The sequence below is a fragment of the Brugia malayi genome (genome assembly GCF_000002995.4).
Source record: "Brugia malayi strain FR3 genome assembly, contig: Bm_v4_ChrX_scaffold_001, whole genome shotgun sequence".
In the NCBI taxonomy this organism is placed as follows: domain Eukaryota; kingdom Metazoa; phylum Nematoda; class Chromadorea; order Rhabditida; family Onchocercidae; genus Brugia; species Brugia malayi.
In genome coordinates this window covers 7,966,604-7,986,722 of record NW_025062479.1, presented here as the reverse complement: position 1 = coordinate 7,986,722, position 20,119 = coordinate 7,966,604, and the positions used below count along the sequence as shown (strand labels likewise).

The window sequence follows — 20,119 nt, the reverse complement described above, 5'->3', positions numbered from 1 at the left end:
CTTTGTTCAGTGTTGATTTATGATGAAATTAAACAAGTCAAAAATATAAAAGGTGGTAAAATAGTACCAAACTCTGTAATCCTGGGATTGTTATGGATGGTTTTGGAATGATGGATATTAAGGAAAATGGCACAGAAATGACAGAAAATGATAAAGCGATGACTGAATTGTGTTCTCGCCGAAGTTTTATTTATCATAGTAAGGAGTGGTCGAATGTCCACTGTATTCTTGAGATCGCTGTATAATGTCTCGAGAAAAGAAGTACAAACACACATACACATACACACACACGCATATTCATACGCTTGCATTTACAAACACAAGGAAATGTTATGTATTGCATATAACTCATTCTTATTGACAAGCAATTAGCTTATTCTAACTCATTCCAGTCGACAAATAAGATTTATTAGCTTCCATTATGTGATTTATATATTTAAATAGCATTTGCTTATGTCATGACAATCTGTCTTTTTAAGTTTAATTTCATATATTTTTAAATTATTCCTCCTCAAAACGCTCTTCTTTTTGTAATTGTTTTATATACACTGCATTTTTGGATTCTAACTAAAGATAACAATCATTTTACACAACTATATATGCAAATCGACCATTCGTGTTTGTTAATTTTAGGTTGACATTTGCATTTGTCCGAGTGCTGTAAATTAATTAACTCAGTAAAGTTGAATTATTTTGTAAAATACTTTACAGGATTTGTCTTGCATTCTGGCTATCAGGGTAAATAATCCAGAACTGAGAATTTGAACCTAATTGTTTGTCGGGATGTTCCTGAAAGCATTGATCATTGGTTTGTTTGTCCGTACAACACATTCAGTAAGTAAGTTATAATTTTGCTGTGGTGTAATTTCTTATTTCATCATATGTGACAACCTTATAAGATCACAACTTTAGTATAAGTTAATCAGTTCATATAGGCACTTTCATGATCGATAATGAAAAAAAGTTCATGGCTAGTAAAAAGTATTGTTCATAACGTTACAAATTAGCATAAACTAGCACAAAATTCCAGTATCTTTATATTTTAGCACAGACTAGCATAAATTCTTTTTAAATCATCTCCTGGATGATAGATCAATTTGAATTTATGTTCAATTGATCATCAACCTTTAAATGTGTGAAGTTTTATTGTCGTCATTTGTCCTACTATAGAAAGGTTATTGACGAAACTGGGCAATCTAGAAACTGTAAATGAGCCATTTTATTATGATATTGTTCTTAGTATTCACTCGCTTGAAAGGGAATAACGATGATTGCTAAAAAATAAGAATTGAAATATTTTTAGCTAGCGCCTTTGAAATCATCTCCTGGATACCCACTAACATCGCTGTCCTTTTTATAAAATGACAAATGGTACTTGATGGAGCACTTTTTCAGCTTCCAATATGCAACTTCCCTTAATCATTGATCATACTGTTCATGTTTACTCATCAAGATCATTTATTCGTACTGTTCCGAAGCACGGAAACTCGTTCCGAAGAGAGTCAGAAATAGTCAAGAAGCTGCGGAGTATCTCAAGAAATAGGTCAAACGACTACCGTGTGGCATAGTAATAGCAGCTCTGATCTAATTTTCTTCTGCTTATCTTTCTCTTTCTCTCTCTCTCTCTCTCTGTCTTTATATATATATATATATTTCTGGTAATTTCTATCTTCATTCAACTTCCTAATTAAATTATGTTTTTTTGAGAAATGAAACTTTCAACGCCTGAAGATATGATAAGCTAATATCTACTTGCTATCAAATATGGTACAGTAAGCATTAATATCTGGCAAGAAAAGAGTCGCTAAAGACAAATAATTGAGTTTATTTTATGTTGCCAGTTCCTTTCATTTCTCTTCTTAAACAAAAAACCAAGAAAGTGGTGAGATTCTCTCATTTTTAACCAATATTTACGAAATATCTGTTGAGGAAATTTGTGAAAATTTTGAAATATCTGTTGAGGAAGAAAATTTAATTTGGATTATTTATGAGATAACATCAAAAATTTGCTTTTTACAAAAAGTACTGGTCAATAGAAGTTTTTTTCAAATTTATTAAGCAAAAGGTTTATAGAACATGTTTTTGAAACAGTGTTGTAATTTGGATTATTTATGAGATAACATCTCATAGGGCCAATTTGATACTTTACCAAAGTGATATTAAAAATTCTTGGATCACCTGCAATTCCACACTTTAAAACATATCAAGTCTTAATTCCTCCTCTATTTTTTTTTTAATTATTATTCTAATGGCAAATGATAATGAGAGGCGAACAAATTAATAACTAGGGAAGAATAAGGACTTAAATCAAGATTTCCCTAGAAATATTTGGAACCATCAAAATGCGTATATGCAGTACTTGGTTTCAGGTTTATTTTTGCATCAGTTATAGATGAGAGTGAAATGAACATAAAACAAAGTCTACAGTTTGTTCGTTAATCTAAATTTCAGCGTCTCGATGCTTTTATCTTCCAAATATTGCACTGATTGGTGGTACTTACGATGAATTTAATGCAAATGATATTAAGGTGATACTGTCTCTTCCATCAAATACTGGAAAAAACGTTAAATTCAATTTGTCTATGCTTTTCACATGTTCACCTAAAAAACAGAAACTCGTTGATTAGCAAGAGATAAAATTAGTACTCGTCTGATAGAGACGTCCAACAATCTTTTGAACAGAGAAAGAACATCTGCGAATTTCTTCAATATTGTGCAATTTGTCTAAGTCGTTTCGAATATTTGCAATGTTTTGACAGCTTGAAGCTATAAGGAAAGCATCACACTTTTATTACTGAAAGAAAAAGTCAAACTTTTATTAGTGAAGACATCACTTATTTTTTCTTTTTTGTTTTTTTTTTGACAATAAGCAATAGAAATGATTTTAGCGATGTTGCATAGCATGTGCTCGGGATCATTGCTGTCTTGGTTATACATACAGCAAAACAAGAAAGCGATGTTATTTGAAATCAGCAGTGTCCAACTCCGAAATCAATTATGAGACAATTAGTGGTTTAAAGGCGAATACTCACTCAGGTAGCACTTTTCATTTTTATTGAAAATAGCTTGAAATAAGACAGCATAGGTAAGTTGCGTTTCAAATCACAACTGGGTGCTGTAGTGGAGTATTGGGATTTGATTCTACCAAGATTTTTACCAAGAAAGGATATTTTTAAAATTGGTTAAAAATTTTCCGTTTAGAAAGTGTCTCAGTGCAGTTTATTACTGTTGGATGATCAATTATTTCAGGACAAGGCTCAATTTTGAAAAACGTGAAAATAGAGGGTGGTGCGACAGCGGCAGTACTTTTTAGGAAGCCCGAAGAATGTCAGCAGTATTGTACAGGTTAATTTATGTGTAATTTTATTTATATATTAGAGATATTTGTGAATGTAATAGTTTTTAAAACAAACAAAATAAGCGTTACATAAATGAATAATCTTTCTTATACATAAGAAAAGGCGTTAGCAAAATTGCATATTGATGTATTCATCCACTGAAATATAGAAAAATCATTTTAATTCAAGATTTAGCCTATGGCATATATTCGTGGAGTCCACCAACTCCAGGAGAAGACGGAGAAGGTCACTGTGTATGCATGACTCGTATTCAATCACTTCAGTATTCATATGGATCCCGTTCTGCCATATTTCCACCTGTTGCATCAATTAGCTGAGTTCCGTTCACTATTCATTTCCTTCATTTCTCAAAGAGTAATGACCTAAAAATTTGCGAACCTTTTAGAAGTACTCGATATTGCACGTTTATGCACCGTACTAATTTTATTTCAATCGAACTGTGTTAAAGGAACTAAATTTTCTTTTTTGTCGTTTTTTATGAAGACATCTTTCGATATCTATAAATCAGTTAAATTAATTAGCATTTCTGAATTCGTTTTAGTGCTTTGGAGCTTCACAAATTTGCAATATTTATAACATTGAAGAACTGTTAAAATCAGAGTTTTGCTCTTCAGCATTTAAAATGCAGTTGAATTCCGCATTAAAAAAATCTAATTTTGCAACAAAAAATTTAACAGCTCTTCATACCGTCGTTTTTGAATACACCTTTTAATCATTTCTTTGTGTAAATTCAATTGAAATTCCAATGAATTTATATGAATAAGTAAACAAATTGAGCATTAATACAAAGCGAATTACGCATTAGTACGAAATTAGCGCTAATTAATTCTAGCCATGAAATCTAATTTAAAAAAAAAATTTGGAAATCCCTGCAGGTGATTATTCATATTAGTTTCAGTGCCCTTTTTTTAACCAATAATTATTTTCAATAATCCAGTTTAGTAAATTCAGTGCTAATAATATTCGAAATTTCCTCTCCAGTTATATATATAATTTTACAAATTTCTATGCCTTTGATAATTTTAAACGCAATCCTTTTTGAAAAAGTTTTATGCATTGAAATCCTTATCAACGATTTCATATTTTTTCGTTTTCATTTAGACACCGACATTACTTTTCCTCGTTATGAGTTGTAGTTTTTCTCATAATGAACTGTAAATTTTAAACATAAATAGTTACTTTCCTGTTTCATGAAAACTTCAATTGACCTACACTGTTTAGTGTTATGCTAATGATTTTATGTTCCTATGCAGTAATGTGAAATATTTGCTCCATCCTTTATGGAATGCGTGTGGATTTCGTTAACTGACGTCTTGACCAATAAACTTAAACTTATCATTTACATATTTTGAAATGTTTTTAAAACAGCTTTAAATGTTCTTTTAGTTGAACCAGTAAGAAAGTATCCTTTTCGAAGTAAAAGCTTTAGAATAATGTAAGAAGATAATATCAGAATGTGGAAACAATTACCATCTACGTTGGAAAAGAATCCAAAAACAAATTTAAATAATTGGGGTTTTAGTTCAATTTTACATGTAATTTTTCATTAATTGTAGATTCCTGAGAACAAAAAAATTGACTAGTCAGACTAGCACTGAACATTCGTTTCTAATGCAGTCAGACTGTATAGATAATAACAGTTCCCAAGGAAAGCATTCACTTAAGAATTGGATGAAACAACCAATTACCTCTATTATATGAAAATCTTGGCGGAGGAATTGTTCTGCTCATTTTATTCGAAATGTTCCCATCTGCTCAAACATTATTGCTCGGTATGATCATTAGTGATGGTGCTCCTTTCATGCTATTCATTCAATCCAATATTATAATCCTTCGCGGGATGGAAATGAAGTGTTATAAATGAATTTTGATTTTAAGCGCCTTTATACAGATATATGAAGATTGTGTTGCTAACGTGCCAATCAAAGCTTCGACTTCAACATAGCAACCACCCAATTCGAATTTCTTCACCATCATCAAATATTTTCTGACCAAAAACTTTAATTGAAAGATGCAATATAAGATTGCGCAAAAAAATCTCTGCACATATAACCAGTACTTGTAAAACTATATCCACTGGTTATAAATCACAATTTCTCTGCATTTATTGACAGTGTAGAAAGACCTAGTCAACTCTTCCTGAAAGTCTGGAGAAGAAAGACTAATTGTCTTCTTAGCTGACTGCAATCTTCTTAGCTGACTGCAACTAGGTATTCACTCGTTATTCTAGTGTAATTAATCGTAAACACTTTTTAAAAATAAGGAACAGATAAAGCAAAAAAAAAAAAAAAAGCTGGCCAGTTTTTCTGAAAAGGACGGATATATCATTATATAACCATTAGAATAACGAATTAGACAAGTATTGGAATAGTAGAGGAGAAAATGAGTATGACGTACAACCGGAAAAGCACAATCCTTCTAGAAATCTTCTAGAAATGGCTTCTAGAAATCCGCCATATTTTATTACTGACCTCGTGAATGCCCTAAAAGTGGGCAATGTATCAATGGTTTTATATAAACAAAGATTCTGCATTTCCCTGAATAAAGTTATCTCGACTTTCAAAATTATACCATATAGTATTTGAAGTTTCAAGTTGTGCTGAACAAAACTGAGGGAATTTTCGTTTTTGAACATTAGACTGTCATGAAAGGAACAGTTGCACAAGGTAATAGCTTTGAAATGACTATTTATGAATTGTTTGACAATCAGTGATGAATTGTATCAGTGATGTATGCAATTCGGCTCGCAAGTTTTTTTGTTTTTAAAAAAGCTTAGACTGCTAATGTCAGTGGATAATTCAGTCATTCTAAGTTGCGGTGAATAACTGAATAACTTACTATCGCCTCCAAATCTATAAATACCGTTTTGAGAGTATTAGCTGGACAGGGGAACCTGACTGATCACCTTGCCATTGGATGCAATTCAGAAAACTGTAGAAATTCAAGCTTTGTTCATTACCATAAATAGTTAACCTATTGGGTATATCAATGGAAGCTATAACAATATTGGAATGAATGTGGCGTTGGTGGTGATACTAAACTGTGAGTGGTACGTCGAAGTTAACGTGCTTTATTGCTCAGATGCCGCTTACGGCGAGAGCCGAAGTTCACTGGTTTGGCTTCCAGAAGGAGAACACATGGCGAACACTGAACGAACCATTCTCCTTACACCATCACTATCCCTTTATTACAAGTTACTCTCTATCCCTGACGTCCTTTCCTTTGTGCACAACTCACAAATACTGGTACCAGGTCTTCCATCATAATTGTGTCATAATGCTTCTTTTGCGTCTTTCCTATAAGCCACAAACTTTATAATTATAATAAAATTATTTAGAAGGTTAGTGAAGACAAGTGGAACTTGCTTCCATTGTGAAGGAATTGTAATTTAGATAAAAATGAATTATGCAGTATAGTAAAAAGTGGCATACAAGGAGTCAATGATTTCTTTCGACGAATTATTTTCAAGTTCACAGCGACTGAATCACATTTCATCATTTCCAATTGGTCCCCGCAATGGGTGCATTGTTTGTGCAGCACGAAATGCATGAATTGCAACGACCTGAGTAAACTTCATCCATTTGAGTGGGTATTTGCATTCCCACTGGTTCCAGGCGACATTTGCAGTCTGCTTCTCTTTATGCTTCTATTATGCATGCGTATGTATATGTAAGCTGTATACGTTGCTGCTGTTTGTTCAACTCTGGGATAATATTGGATTTCTATGAAATTCACTTTATATGTTTCGCATACTGCAAAAATACGGCTGTCATTTATGTGCCGCTGCTGCTGGTGGTGGTTGTTCTTGTTGATTCAACTGAAATAAGAGCAGGACGGATGAATTGTTCACAGATTATGATGTGCACTTCGGGTTATAGAATCATTTCCAGCATTTGGAGATTTTGGAAGCGGACAAATTCGGTAATTTCACATCACGAACTTTGCTTAGCAACGTGTACGACTGTCCACAAACTCTGCAATAGCGTAAAGAACCGCAACATTTTTCCGCTGTGAAAAGGACATAGCAGGATTGAGGGAAAAGAGAGCGCGAGAGAGAGAACGCAAAAGCATAGACTATCACTGCAACACTATAGGTTGTTTGCCAAGATAAACACAACAGCTATTTGCCTGCAGTGAGTGAGCGCGCTACGGCAGTACAATGTTTACGTCGTCGTAACTTATTCCGAGGATACTTTGCTACTTCTTTCCACTCCCTCTCACCATCTCTCTCTTTCTCTCCTTCCCTTCCACTCTGTTTTAGAAATGAGGTCTCAATGCATGCTTATAAGCTTCACGCAATTTCATTTCTCTTTTCATCCACTCAACGATTGCGTATTGTGAACTTCTCGCTTTCCCGCATGCCAATACTTTTACAAAGAAGGATTCTCTGTTCTCTGTCTCTCTGCATAGTGTATGAGAAGGAAAGAAGGGAAGACCGTATCGTTTGTTTGTGGCAAATAATAACCAGGTTCACACTCTCTCCCTCTCTCAATCAGTTCGTCTTGCGTCTCGCTGATCTGTTGCCCTCACGCAATCCTTTATGACACTCAATGCTAGAAGTGATGGCACGCTATATCTGCTCCTCCCTAAATAGAATTAAAGGGCTAGGGAGAGAAAGAAGGAAGGGAAAGACTGAGAGTGCCCCACTTCCCATGTTAAGGAACAGCGTTGTCGCGTCGCTGCTGAAAGACTGTCCCGCAAACATATTCCTCCACTCCTGCTCTCCCTGCATTTCGTTGCCAGAGAGGGAGAGGGACAGAAGAAGACGTGCAGTGGTGCGAATAGCATGTAACGTGCTATTCTTTCGGTAATTTCAAATGAGCCTTGCAACATCGTGCTGCAGAAAGACTGAATAAAAGGGAGGGAGGCGTAGGCGTTGAGAGAAGGGGGCGGAGGGATGGAGCGGAGCGTTCTCATCCAGTCAGTGAGGACATTTGTTGTGCAGGCATCCAACATAACCAGCCAGCAGACAGCCAGCGATATAGTTGCGCTGTGCTTGTTGCACGCGTGCGTGCGTGCATGCATGTCTTTCTGTCACTCCCATCTCAATACTTGCCCACATACCACACAGAAAGAGGGGGAAGGAAAAAGAAAGACAAAGAGCGACTGCCTTCCTCCCTTCCTCCCTTCCTCCCTTCCTTCCTTCCTTCCTTCCTTCCTCTTACGGCTTACAACCGACTGCCATTCCGAAAAAAGTTCGCAATTAAAGAAGCAGCGATGAGTACTTGCAACAAAATGCAATTAGTGCTCCGTTTACTGAGCTTTAACCGCCGCATCGATATGCACGCCGCGCTATGCACTGCGCTGCTTTGCGCGGTATGCTGATTTACACCCGTTTCTATTATTTTTAAACCTCTTTGAAGGATATCCGATATCTCTTAATTCATTATCTAAATCATTCGAAGGACACATAAGGATACTAAATATTGACGCTGCTGTCTCTTATAATCCAATTCTGGCGATACTTTGTCTTGGGACAGTTCATTTACTACTAGTAAACAGCCCTTTCATACGGGGTGTTCCGTACTCATCATCATTGATCCGAGGAATCACGGCGGCACTCATAATACACTTCCTCATCAACAGTTAATTTCCGCACTTTTACAGGTAAACATTTTTTGCATTCTTTGTCTGCTTTGTGTTCTCTGGAATGTTTGTAAAATCATGCTATAACCTTTGATCTCCGGGAATATCAGTTTCTCAATAGATTTCTTTGAAGCACACTGAAACAGTGAAGAAGTTGCATTGAGATTTGAACTGTGTGCTTGTGTATCAGTTCCACTCGCACAGAAAGCTTTAAACATGCAGTGAAAATCAGTTGCTTAAAGAAAATCAGTTGTGATATTCACCTAAACTCTAACCATCAGTTCATGTTAAACCTTTTTTCATCACTGATTCATTAGCTAATGAAGAATCACCCATATTTGGAAGTAAAGCTTAATTTTTTGACATCACAACTGGCATTTCTTTTTTTTTTTTTTTTTTTTTTTTGGCAAATTCTCGACAACTGTAGTTTATAAATATCTAAATCTAGCATTCCTTGTTTCCTTTCTTATATTCCACTGATTATTTGGATTTTTTTTTTGTTTCGGAGAAAAGCTTTTTAACTGGATTTTAGTGCATAGAATTCCTGAACGTTAAAGTTTGTTTTGATAAACTCTATGTCTATGTGGTTATCTCTGGACTATGGGTTAAACATGTTATGCTTTTTCATTCATTATCGGGAGGTAATATTCGTCCTGGATAATTGTGGATTACGGTTTTTTGGATCTCATAGGAAGTATTTCTGTTAGGTGGCCTATGTGACACGTGCTTATCAATATGCTTGGTGATCATAAATCGTATTGGCTACTTCAGTTGGATACCCCCTGCGAGATTGGAGAGTCGAGACGCTCAAGAAGGAAGAAAGGACCCTGAAGGACAACGAGTCGGCTTATGAAAGGGAGGAAGGCAGCAGGGTGAGCAAGGTGAGAGTTAGGAATGCTTGAATGAAATGGAATGAATGCGCTCAATTGTGGAGCACTGGAACATTCAGTTGGTTTGAGGTGGGTGGTTGACGCTCTTCTGCAGCGTCCCTGTCCGTTTTCCTTCAAAACTCACACAAACATCTCTCATTCGAACAACTTTGTGAAAAGGAAGAGTATGAAAGAAAGAAAAAGGGAAAAGAATAGAACAGGCACAGGCCTCTGTCAGAAGCATCGTGATTACATATAATTTGTGCCAGTGTGTCGAAGTGATGATAAAGGTTGTTGGACTTACATATATGACACGTTAGTGTAGCAGGTATTGTTTTCTAGAGCTATGTTTCATGTAAAAGTCGGTCCACTGTGATTTTCTCTTTCATCTCAGCGGGAAGTATCTCTTTACTTGTCTTACTCGAACAATTATGTCCATGCAAGATTTACTGCATTCTCGTGACTGGACTAATACCACACGTAAATAATTGTGGGGATTTAAGCAATCCAAGATTTGGACGAGAACGAGATCCCCGCCGTTTTTAAAAGAAGAAATCCAACTACTTGAAGGTTGATTCCAAATTGCATGTTTACTTACAGGTAGCATGTATTAGTTAAGAAGGGTATTTTCTGTCGCTAATTATCACTATGCTATTTCTAATTCGACTAGCGTATTTAATTAAAAAATGTTTTCAAATTTAAATATGATGTATATTCATTTGTGGAACATAGGTTTTGCAGATCTGATGAGAGCCGTCATGAAAGTTGCTCGGTGACCTTGGTGAGTTGCTCTCAGCGAGTTTGTGTACATATGTGTACACATGAAGTTATGCACCATCGATATTATAGAGAACACACACACACACCGCTTTCGCATAATTCGATTTCGAAAACTTTTAGAACATGCTTGAGTAGGTCATGTATCTGACGCATGTCTCTAAGAACAATTTGCACAGCAGTACGATGCCTCGATTCTTATCTATAAGCATTTATGTTCACTGACTTGATATTTTTAGTTTATCTGAATTCATCGGTAATAGTGGCACTTATGATTATCAGTATTTGACAGTTGAGGTTTCTGGTATTATAATACAGTTGTTGATTAAATCTGAACTAAAGTGAGAAGTTGAGGTGATAAAGGAGTGGTTCGCGCATATTATGCGTATGTTATTCAGCAATAGATGATTAATAATATTTAGTTAATAATATGGATGGTAAAAATATACATTTCCCATCTTTTTCGCATGTTGGTCCTCATTTTAACTACGCATCAGTAGTTTACTGCTGAATTTTTTTCATCTGAACACTGATTGGTGCAATAAACCCTGACCTCGGCGCGCTTTGTTTCCAGCAGTAGGAGTTTTCTCTTTGACAGTAGTTTCAACGTGCAGGGATGTTAGCAATAAAGATGGTTTATTAGGGAGTGTTGAATTAGTTGAAAGCGAAAATGTGTCTTGGTAACGACAGGTGTTAGGCGTCTTGGTGACGACACGTATGGTACTACAAACCCGATAATAGGTAGAAAGCTAGGCTTCCGTTTGTGATAGTGCTACTGATGCTATTTCAAGTGTCGGTCTAGAGAAGCAGAAGTATTGGCGCTAATGGCGATGACGATATTGTGACACAAAGTGCGATTGACAAACATTGACACACTTATAGGCATATATATATATATATATAATTTATTTAGTACCTATTCCTATATTTACTCGGTTTATATTCAAATATATTTTTTTATACTTATATGTAAATAACCACAGGTCTGGTCTACAACTGAAAGCAACCAAATGAAGCACAAGTCACCCGAGTTGTAATTTTTAGCTACGACCTCCATCTGCGCTTATGTGTGAGTGGGTGGACATATTAACGTACACAAGTTATTAACACCCAAGCAAATCCATCACAATAGGTAATAACACAAAACATACACACACAGCATCAGGCGATGATGGAAAAAGAAAAGATGATAGGGTGACAGAAGATGGACGGAGAGGAGAAAAGAAGACCAGCAAATGTGATACTTTCCGCTGGCTGTCTCAACTATGTGTGAAGGACTATGTATTAGAACCTTTCTTGCGTTCACTAGAAGGTCGCGAAAATTGGGCATCTGTAATTCATCTCATTATTTTTTCGTCCGTTCAGTCTTCTCCACTGTTATTTTGTATTCACTACGATTGAACCTCGAGTAGGGAGCGATAGTTTGGGCTTAGGTTTGTTTATGGGTAAATCACTTTATCACTTCACATCTACAACTGCCAGTTGTCGATGTGATCTACTATGCTACTATGTTAGTGTGGTCATAATTCGTCTTCAGTTTATGTGGTTTTTTGTTACATTTTGACAGAATCATGTCTAGCTTATGCCTAAACCCAGTCTGTGTTTAATCCAGTTAACTTTGGTCCTGTTAATAAGCCGAGTAACTGGATGGTTAGCTGCAGCAGCGGAATTAGCTGAAGGAATTTTTCCTCGCCTAAAATTTCTGATATTTACAGTAGTTTGCAGCTAGAACAAGCTGGGTCGTCAAGTTGGCGGATGAAAGAAGAGCAGCCGCTTGATTTTGCGGGACCAACAACTGTTTCATCAGCTTTGTCAAATAATAATCGAGCAACACAGCCAACAGTGGCAAGCACACATTCCTCTACAACAATTTGCCAAGGATGCTTGGAGATCAAAAAGTAGGATCTCGAATTTTATTTTGTCTTATTTTATTTTTGAGATTTGTTATATGCACTAACGGAGTTGTTATAATAATGTGGATGCATATCGTCGCAATGAACATCAGATTTGTTGATTGCTTTTGACATATACTGACGTAGCTTGAAGTATAAGTATTCCTTCATATTTGAATACAATTCAGCAAACATTCCAAAGCGCGGGATAATTTTTGTTCTTATAACAGCGGTTAAAGCAGTGCAGTTTTCACTAATGTAATGAATGTATAAAAGAAGCCAATCGTAAATAGTCATAAAATAAAATGTTTAGTAACGGTCATATCAGATGTGAAGAATTTTCAGTTTTGATTTGTACTTCTTTAATTTTTCCATTTTTGATTTTTATTTTATCTAGAGTATCCACGTTTTTATTACTGAGACTGAACCAACATCAAGAATTGTCTCATCGTTAACTTGCAAATCGTTTTTTAACCGATTCTTTGCTATTTCCCGATCCAGTGTCAGTAAAATTCATAGCGTAGTTTTCTTGAAACAGGATATTATGCAAGTCGCACATCAGGAGTAGTATTTCTATATGCTTTCGAAGCAAAAAATGTGTCATTTTTCCGCTGTTTTGAAGATATGGAATTATACTGTAAGGTGGAAAATCTTGAATATAAGCAGTATCCGGGAACTGGAATTTTTTAGCTTTTGACTTGTTCTGAGTGAACAAGATATATGTATTTGCATCAGTGACGTATTGAATATTTCGACTTGCAGAGAAGTGCAAGAAATGAAACAGCATTTCGAGAGGAATATGCAAGCTCTTATCAATCAGGTTTGTGCTGCGACCGGTAGTGAACTGGGGAATACTTTGGCAAGCTCTTCGTCAACTCCTCGGAAGAATGCAGTCACTCCTGAATGTCCCGTTGCGCTGAGACCATTGCCAGCATGTCAGTTTGTTTTGAAGATTTTTACAAATCAAACTTTGTAAAGTTTTTTGTAGCTTCTGTCTCTTTTGCGGAGAGCTATGCCATTTTTTGATCCTTTTATTTACTTTCCACTGTACTCCTTTTTCAGTGCCAAGCCCATTGTTACAGTGGAATCCTTGGCTATTTCCGTCATTGTTACAACAAACGAGTCCAATTTTGCCACCAAACCTGCAAGAACAGCTACAGCTTGGTTCAATAAAAAGATGGAATTCATCGAACCTCGACCGAAAATGCGATTCAAATGGTAATCCTTAAAAAGTTACCAATGAAGACCTTGCATTCAAATTTATAATAGTGTTTGTGAATATTACCAAAGGAAGATTTATTTGGTTACGCAATACATCCTTTTAAATTGTTGGGGTAATTGTAAAAACTGTTAATTGAATAGAATATACATTCTTTGATAGATAGAAATGTTGTATCAGCAACTTTCTGTTGTAATAATGTAATTGTGGTTCAGTTTTCGTAATTTCGGATATATTTATGTCTGATTACTTTTTCCCGGTAAAGTGTTGACTTTTTTTTTTTTGAAATGTGAAAGTAATTCGTTATTTAAATGAAGCCGTATATTTTCGTATTCCAACGACAAATATTATTTAGGCGATGCACAAATTGATCCGGTAAGCATTGATAACAACAACGATATGTGCTCAACGCCTGTTTCAGTTACTACTAAGAGTGTCATTAGCAGTACGGATGTGAGTTTCGAATTGAGAATTTTTTTTATGTTGATGTCGATCTGCTTGAATTGTAAATGATTTGCTAATCAAAAAAATGTACTTTCTTTTCTCAGATTTCCAACTATGGAAAAAAATCTTAACAAATCTTAATAATGCTCTAAAATAGGTTCTTGCGATTCATTCTGTACTTATATTTTCTGCAATTATTGATATAATTTTTTTTGCAGAATGTAGCGCACGTATTCGCGTCGAAGTTAGATTCACTGTCTTCACTAAATCCTTTGCTTCTACAGCAGCAGCTGTTACAACAACTAGTTGTGAATGGACAGGGCCATCTGCCACAATCGTCATCAACACAGTTACATCACATACAACAAACGCGGCAAGAACAGTCTAAACAGGATCATTCTACTCAGCTTCACCTGAGTTCTACGAATGTCGTTGATCAAACAGTATATTACTTTAACTGACGATTTACTTCATCCAGATGAACTTCGCAAAAGCTATTTTTCTCGTAATTTTAAATGCCGAAGCATAAATTAATGTCATCCGGAATAATTTGCCATGAAGTTATCAATAGTTTAAGCAAATGTTTTGGCGAGAAGACCATAGACCATGAACTCCTTGAGTAGCTTTAGCGAAGCAGATTTGTTGCTTAAAAGAGTCATTTTAGCTAAGCTGTGGCCTTCCGGCTCATCTGGAAACATTAGCTGGACGAAATCAACAAGTTCATCAACATCTGGTTCAGCAGATGTTAAATAGCAGTCATGGTTCCCAAAATACATTAGTTCGACAACAGCGACAACATCTTTCTAATGCTTCACCCTGTCGAAAGGTATATGAATGCATTATAAAAGTATCGTTATTTTTTGCGGAATTTGCCTTTATCAAAATTTCATTTTTTTCAGAAGCCTGTGTCAGATGATTATGTAAAATTCATACGTCAGAAGGGCATTTCTCAAAGCAGCATTTCAGATATAAAAATTCCGGTGCCCCAAGCTTATCTTTCAGATCCAGGTTAGCAATGATAGCTTTTTAATTTCAGACAGTTCTAAAATTTGCTGCAGTCATTTTGATTTTGGTTTGGTAAGAAACTCTTTAATTTCAACTCTTCAGGTTTCACACCTTGTAGCGAAGAGCAGATTATTCACCAGTTTCATCAAAATCGTCGCTGTGATGATGATGTACGCAAGGCAATGGCTTTTCTTTCGAAAATGTTGGCTGAAAAGCGGGTATTTGGTACCAAGCTAATGGCACAAACGACCGTTGCTGGTCCTAATCATTCAACTTACAAAAATCTTCCTGAAGAAGGCATTCATTACATTGCTTGTAAGTTTTTAAAACTTAACATGAGGTTTCTAACAAATTCAGATTCAGGGCTAAGTAATTTCTTTAGTATCAGTTCAATTACATTAGCAGTTGGTTGCGTATAACTTGTTAATGAAATGAAATTCACGCTAGTTTTTTATAAAACTATTGCGTTGCAGATGTATGTCGTAAAGTGATGATCCATCGAATCCCCAATGAGGATGAATTTTGGGAAGTGTTTCGTGATGTGACGCGTAAACTGGCTGCTCGTTGCCGACGTGTGCGGCATTCGAAAAAGACAAGAAGTGAAGAACGTGATGCCAAAAGACTTCGCGAAAGTAGTGCTGTGGATCATCATCGCCATCATCATTTACAGATTAGTACCACGGGTGCTGTTGCTGTTGATAATGATGCTTTAAAAGCTGCTGCTCCACTCCTTTCCAATTTGAAAAATAATGCAACAGATACTTTTAATGCAGCCCTGGAGCATCGTTTACAGGTTAATGAAGAACATCTGAAAGGCATACAGAGTACCCCATTGCAGGCGTCGTTTAAACCTGACACTAGTGTTGCCTAACATCTCTGCGTATGTTCTAATTTAGGACATAAAATGATGCAATTTAGTGTTTTCTTAATATATATACATCTGATTTCTTTTTTTTTTTTTTTTTTTTTTTTTTTTTTTTAACTAAAGTTTTCAGTTACAGTTGTGTGATTGCTAATCATATTAATAATAACGGTGACTGCTACTAGTCGGAACCAGTAGTGAATCAGAGATTTTTCCCAGAAAACTTAAACCCACGTTTAGGTAGTTTTTTTTTTTTTTTTTTTTACCGTTCGAATGTTAATTTAGCTATGCAGAATTTCAAGTTAACGGGGAACAGAAACGAAAATTTGGATTTATTGCTTCCCATTTTATCTTTTACTTACTGATTTTCACTGATTCATGCTAGCTAAACTTGACATACAGCGAACAAGTCAGTTTTTTCAGCAGTCACACTAAGGATTCGTTAATTTGTGCTGTTTTTTTTAGAATGTGACCCAGTGTGGTGCTGTTTGTTACTCGCTGTTTTCTTCGTTGTTCTTTTCAGGGATACTTTTCAACTAAGTTACAGTTTTTCATTTTTTTGGTTTCACCTCAGGTGTTGTTTTATCCATTTCAGGTACCAACTCAGGTCCATTTTTCGTCTTTTTTTCATCTTTTTTTGAATTTACTTGTCACTACTCAGTTTTACTTGCAAAAAATTGTATATTAGATTCAGATTAAATTTTTAAGAAAAATTTCGCATTTTTCTTTATGTTTGCTTTGCTATGTTCAGTAACAAACTCGGTGTGTTATTACTTCACTCTGCTGTAATGTTATGATTTGTTGAATCTTTTCATCATTCGCTTTTTTCCCACTGCGAAAAATGTCAACTTAGTATGTATGCTTACATCTATGGTATGGCTAAGCGGTCTTTCAGGAAGAACGAGTCAAGATTTGGCGATTTAGCATACATATATGCTATCGTATTGGTCAGGTCAGTATTTTATCGGGATGCTTACCTTAGACAAGTGGAATATTATTTAAAACCAGATGCACTCGTTCCGTTAATCATGTCTCCTAAAAACGTCCCATTTTTCGATTTTGGGAAAATGCGAGTGGTTCCGTGTGTTTATGTATGTGTAGCTGGTCAGTGCATTTTGCTGTTACTCAGGAATGTTGTTTTTTCTTTTCATTATACTATGGCTACCTCAGGTCCGTTTTTTCATTGGTTTCATTTCTACATTTTGTTTGATCTGTGGTCTCTTTACTTGGGATTTTTTATTTGTCAGGACTATATTAACTCGTTTTTTTGAGCAGATCCACTCGACGAGTTTGGATGTTTTACCTCAGTGAATTGTTAATCTGTCACAAAATCTTTTTCCTCTTTTTTTTTTTTTTTTTTTTTTTTTTATGTCGGTGTTTTGATGATTCTCCTTCTAGTGGTGTTGGTTTTCTTGTTCACTTCAAACGCAGTGTTTTCTGGCTCTCAGGAGACTCACTACTTCAAGTGTGCTTGCTTATTTCTTGTACGCCACCGCGTTCGTGGTATTGCAGTTTGTGTACATCAGCTTTTTCGATTTAAATCGAAAAAAAAAGCGAAGTTCCCACAACTCTTGTAGGTTGGGATCTTCGCAAGTTATTGTTCCGTTGATTAGGATACACTTTTGATGATCGCACTGAAAGAATTTTATTGATGTTATGAATGTTCAGTTAATGCTGTCATTGTTTTATCTCCTCATTACTATGGTTCATTTTTTATGCTTACTTTTCCACCTACAGTTTATTGCATTCCTCGATGTTACCTCGAACTTTTTTTCTCTTAATTCATAAGAACCGACTGTGAAAAATGTTCCATATTCGACAAATTGTGTCGTTCTAAATTTTCTTCGGAAAAGCCATGTTTGGTTTGGAAATCTTTTGCTATGGCAGAAGGCCAACGAATGGTGAACTTACAAAAGTGGGAATAGGGCATCTGGGAATCTGCTCGCAAAAACTTCCATATTTGTAGATTGGTATAAGTAGTCCATCGTGGATTATGTGGTAAACTTTTATACGTCGAATATTTTCGGAAAAGCAGATATGTTATTCGGCATTCGGTGATTTTCATTTCATATCGTGTATCTTCATGAATTTTTTTGACGTTTGTGTCTTGTCACATAAAAGTTGCTGGTTTACGTAATAGTTGTGCAGGTAAATGGAGTTATCTTCCAGGGCACGTTTTAGAATCAGTGGAAGGTGGTTTTGTGAGGAAAAGATAACATATTTGATTCCGCGAACCTTGCTGAAAACTGCGCTTTCTAAAAGAACTTTTCTTATTTCGAGGAGTGGATTTGGCTACTGGAAGTATGGAAACAGCAGTCCAATGTGGTGGGGAAAATTCTGGAAGCATGTTAATGCATTTCGCAGATGCGAAGGGAGAATGCTTTAAAACATGGATAGAAAACAAGGGAGTGGGGGAAATGACTCGTCCACATCTCATGTTCACGTTTCAGTCTCACTGTCATGGACACTCGAATTTATTGCTATTATGGACAATAAACAAGCCTTGGACGATCCGCTAAGCTATTCCATGACAAGTAGTGTATTTCATTATAGTATTAAATAATTTGGCTGGATTAAGTCTTATCAATAATGCACCAGGTCAATGAATAGTGTTGAGTCGTAATAAGACAGTTCACTTTTTCGCACCGGTTGCCGAAGAATGCACGAAAAGTTTAGGAAGGAAATAATCGACTTCGAAACTATGTGATCTTTCTACTAACAAAGTGATGCTGCATATATTCTCGAAAACATTTTTTGAACACTTATGCCAAAGTGAAAAGAACGATTAAGAAATCCGCAGTGATGTCTATCGATGTGACTCAGTTTTCATTTCGTAAGTTTCAAGAAACATTATTAGGAAATGAAATGAAGAACTAAGAAACTAATGACGCATTTATTATAGCTACAAAACAGTTCATCCCCATCCTTCCCAGATTTAAAAGATAAGAAATCATGGGAATAACGATTCCATGAAACTGTCTGAATTGGGACATTGAGAACGGTAGTTATTCAAATCTGGGGTATGCTTGACATTTTCTAACAGAGTACAGCTAACAAAAGATTATTTAAGCAATTTAAATTCTGATGTAATTATGAACTTTCATACGTCTTAATCTGTCCCAAAGTCGTTATGAATTTAACACGTTAATACATGACTTCAAGGCATTCAGTGGGATTTTATCCGAAAAAAGGCTTCAACAAACGAGATCATGATAATAAATGAAGAAAACATGTTAAAATATTGATTTAAGTTACATGTAAATATTAAGGGAAAAATTATGAGGAAAGTTTTCAAGATTTGCAAGAAATCAGCGGAAAATCAAAACGAGGAGCAAACAGTTTCACGACTATATCAATAGTAATGTCATTAAAAAAATACGCAAAGAAGCAAAAATTAAAATTAGGCGTTAAAACTAATTGTTGGTAGAGATGATAATAGTCATAACAAGATGTCTTAAATTGAAAAATTCAACTGTCAACTAGAACGGAAATATTTGTTGTACATCCAGTTACAAACAAAACAATGACAATGAATAACAAAAAAGAGCTTACTTGTTACTTTGCTTCCTGTTTAGATTTACCACAATAAACAAAAATATACATTTCTAGGAAATAACGAGCAAAGGCATTTCCAGCAGTATACCATTTACGAATATCATGAGACAACGTATTTACTGGCTACTGAAGTCTGGTTATTCTGCTAAGTTTTCATGCCTTCTAAAGGAAAGTTACACACAGCTCAGACAAGATATTACGTTTCGGAAACTGTTAGTAGTAACACTAATTGTCGCGGAAAAAGAAAATAAAATTTTTGGATAAATAAGGAAAATATCAATGGAAAAAACAACAGGTCAAACAAAAAACTAAACTACCAATTATTAAACAACCTTCTCTTAAAAAGGTCGCCTTTCAGGCCTAATTCTAAAGCCAAATATGAGGAAAAGAAAGGGCTTAGTCGATGAGGTATATTGAAACATTAATTAAAAACGATACTTGAAGAGAAATATGAACGAAAATAATCCTATCAAAACAAAAACTTTATTAATTGTAATGGAAGGAATGCAAAACTTACTGTCGAACAAAAACCTGAAAATCCCTTAAGAGAT

General features: G+C 35.4%; 2 protein-coding genes across 2 annotated transcripts; both read left to right on the top strand.

Moving 5' to 3' along the window:
* Positions 1 to 783: 783 nt before the first annotated feature.
* Positions 784 to 3,676, top strand: Bm4198 (Uncharacterized protein; the record flags this gene model as incomplete). Its single annotated transcript, XM_043074042.1, has 5 exons — positions 784 to 838; positions 2,452 to 2,528; positions 2,889 to 3,036; positions 3,250 to 3,345; positions 3,534 to 3,676. 5 exons carry the CDS (start codon positions 784 to 786, stop codon positions 3,674 to 3,676), a joined length of 519 nt encoding a protein of 172 aa, XP_042929976.1.
* Positions 3,677 to 12,346: 8,670 nt separating this feature from the next.
* Bma-lin-14 (Uncharacterized protein) lies at positions 12,347 to 16,022 on the top strand (the record flags this gene model as incomplete). The annotated part of the gene is made up of 9 exons (XM_001898921.2): positions 12,347 to 12,489; positions 13,246 to 13,418; positions 13,546 to 13,701; positions 14,058 to 14,155; positions 14,365 to 14,589; positions 14,811 to 14,972; positions 15,046 to 15,154; positions 15,254 to 15,466; positions 15,625 to 16,022. 9 exons carry the CDS (start codon positions 12,347 to 12,349, stop codon positions 16,020 to 16,022), a joined length of 1,677 nt encoding a protein of 558 aa, XP_001898956.2.
* Between the last annotated feature and the right edge of the window lie 4,097 nt (positions 16,023 to 20,119).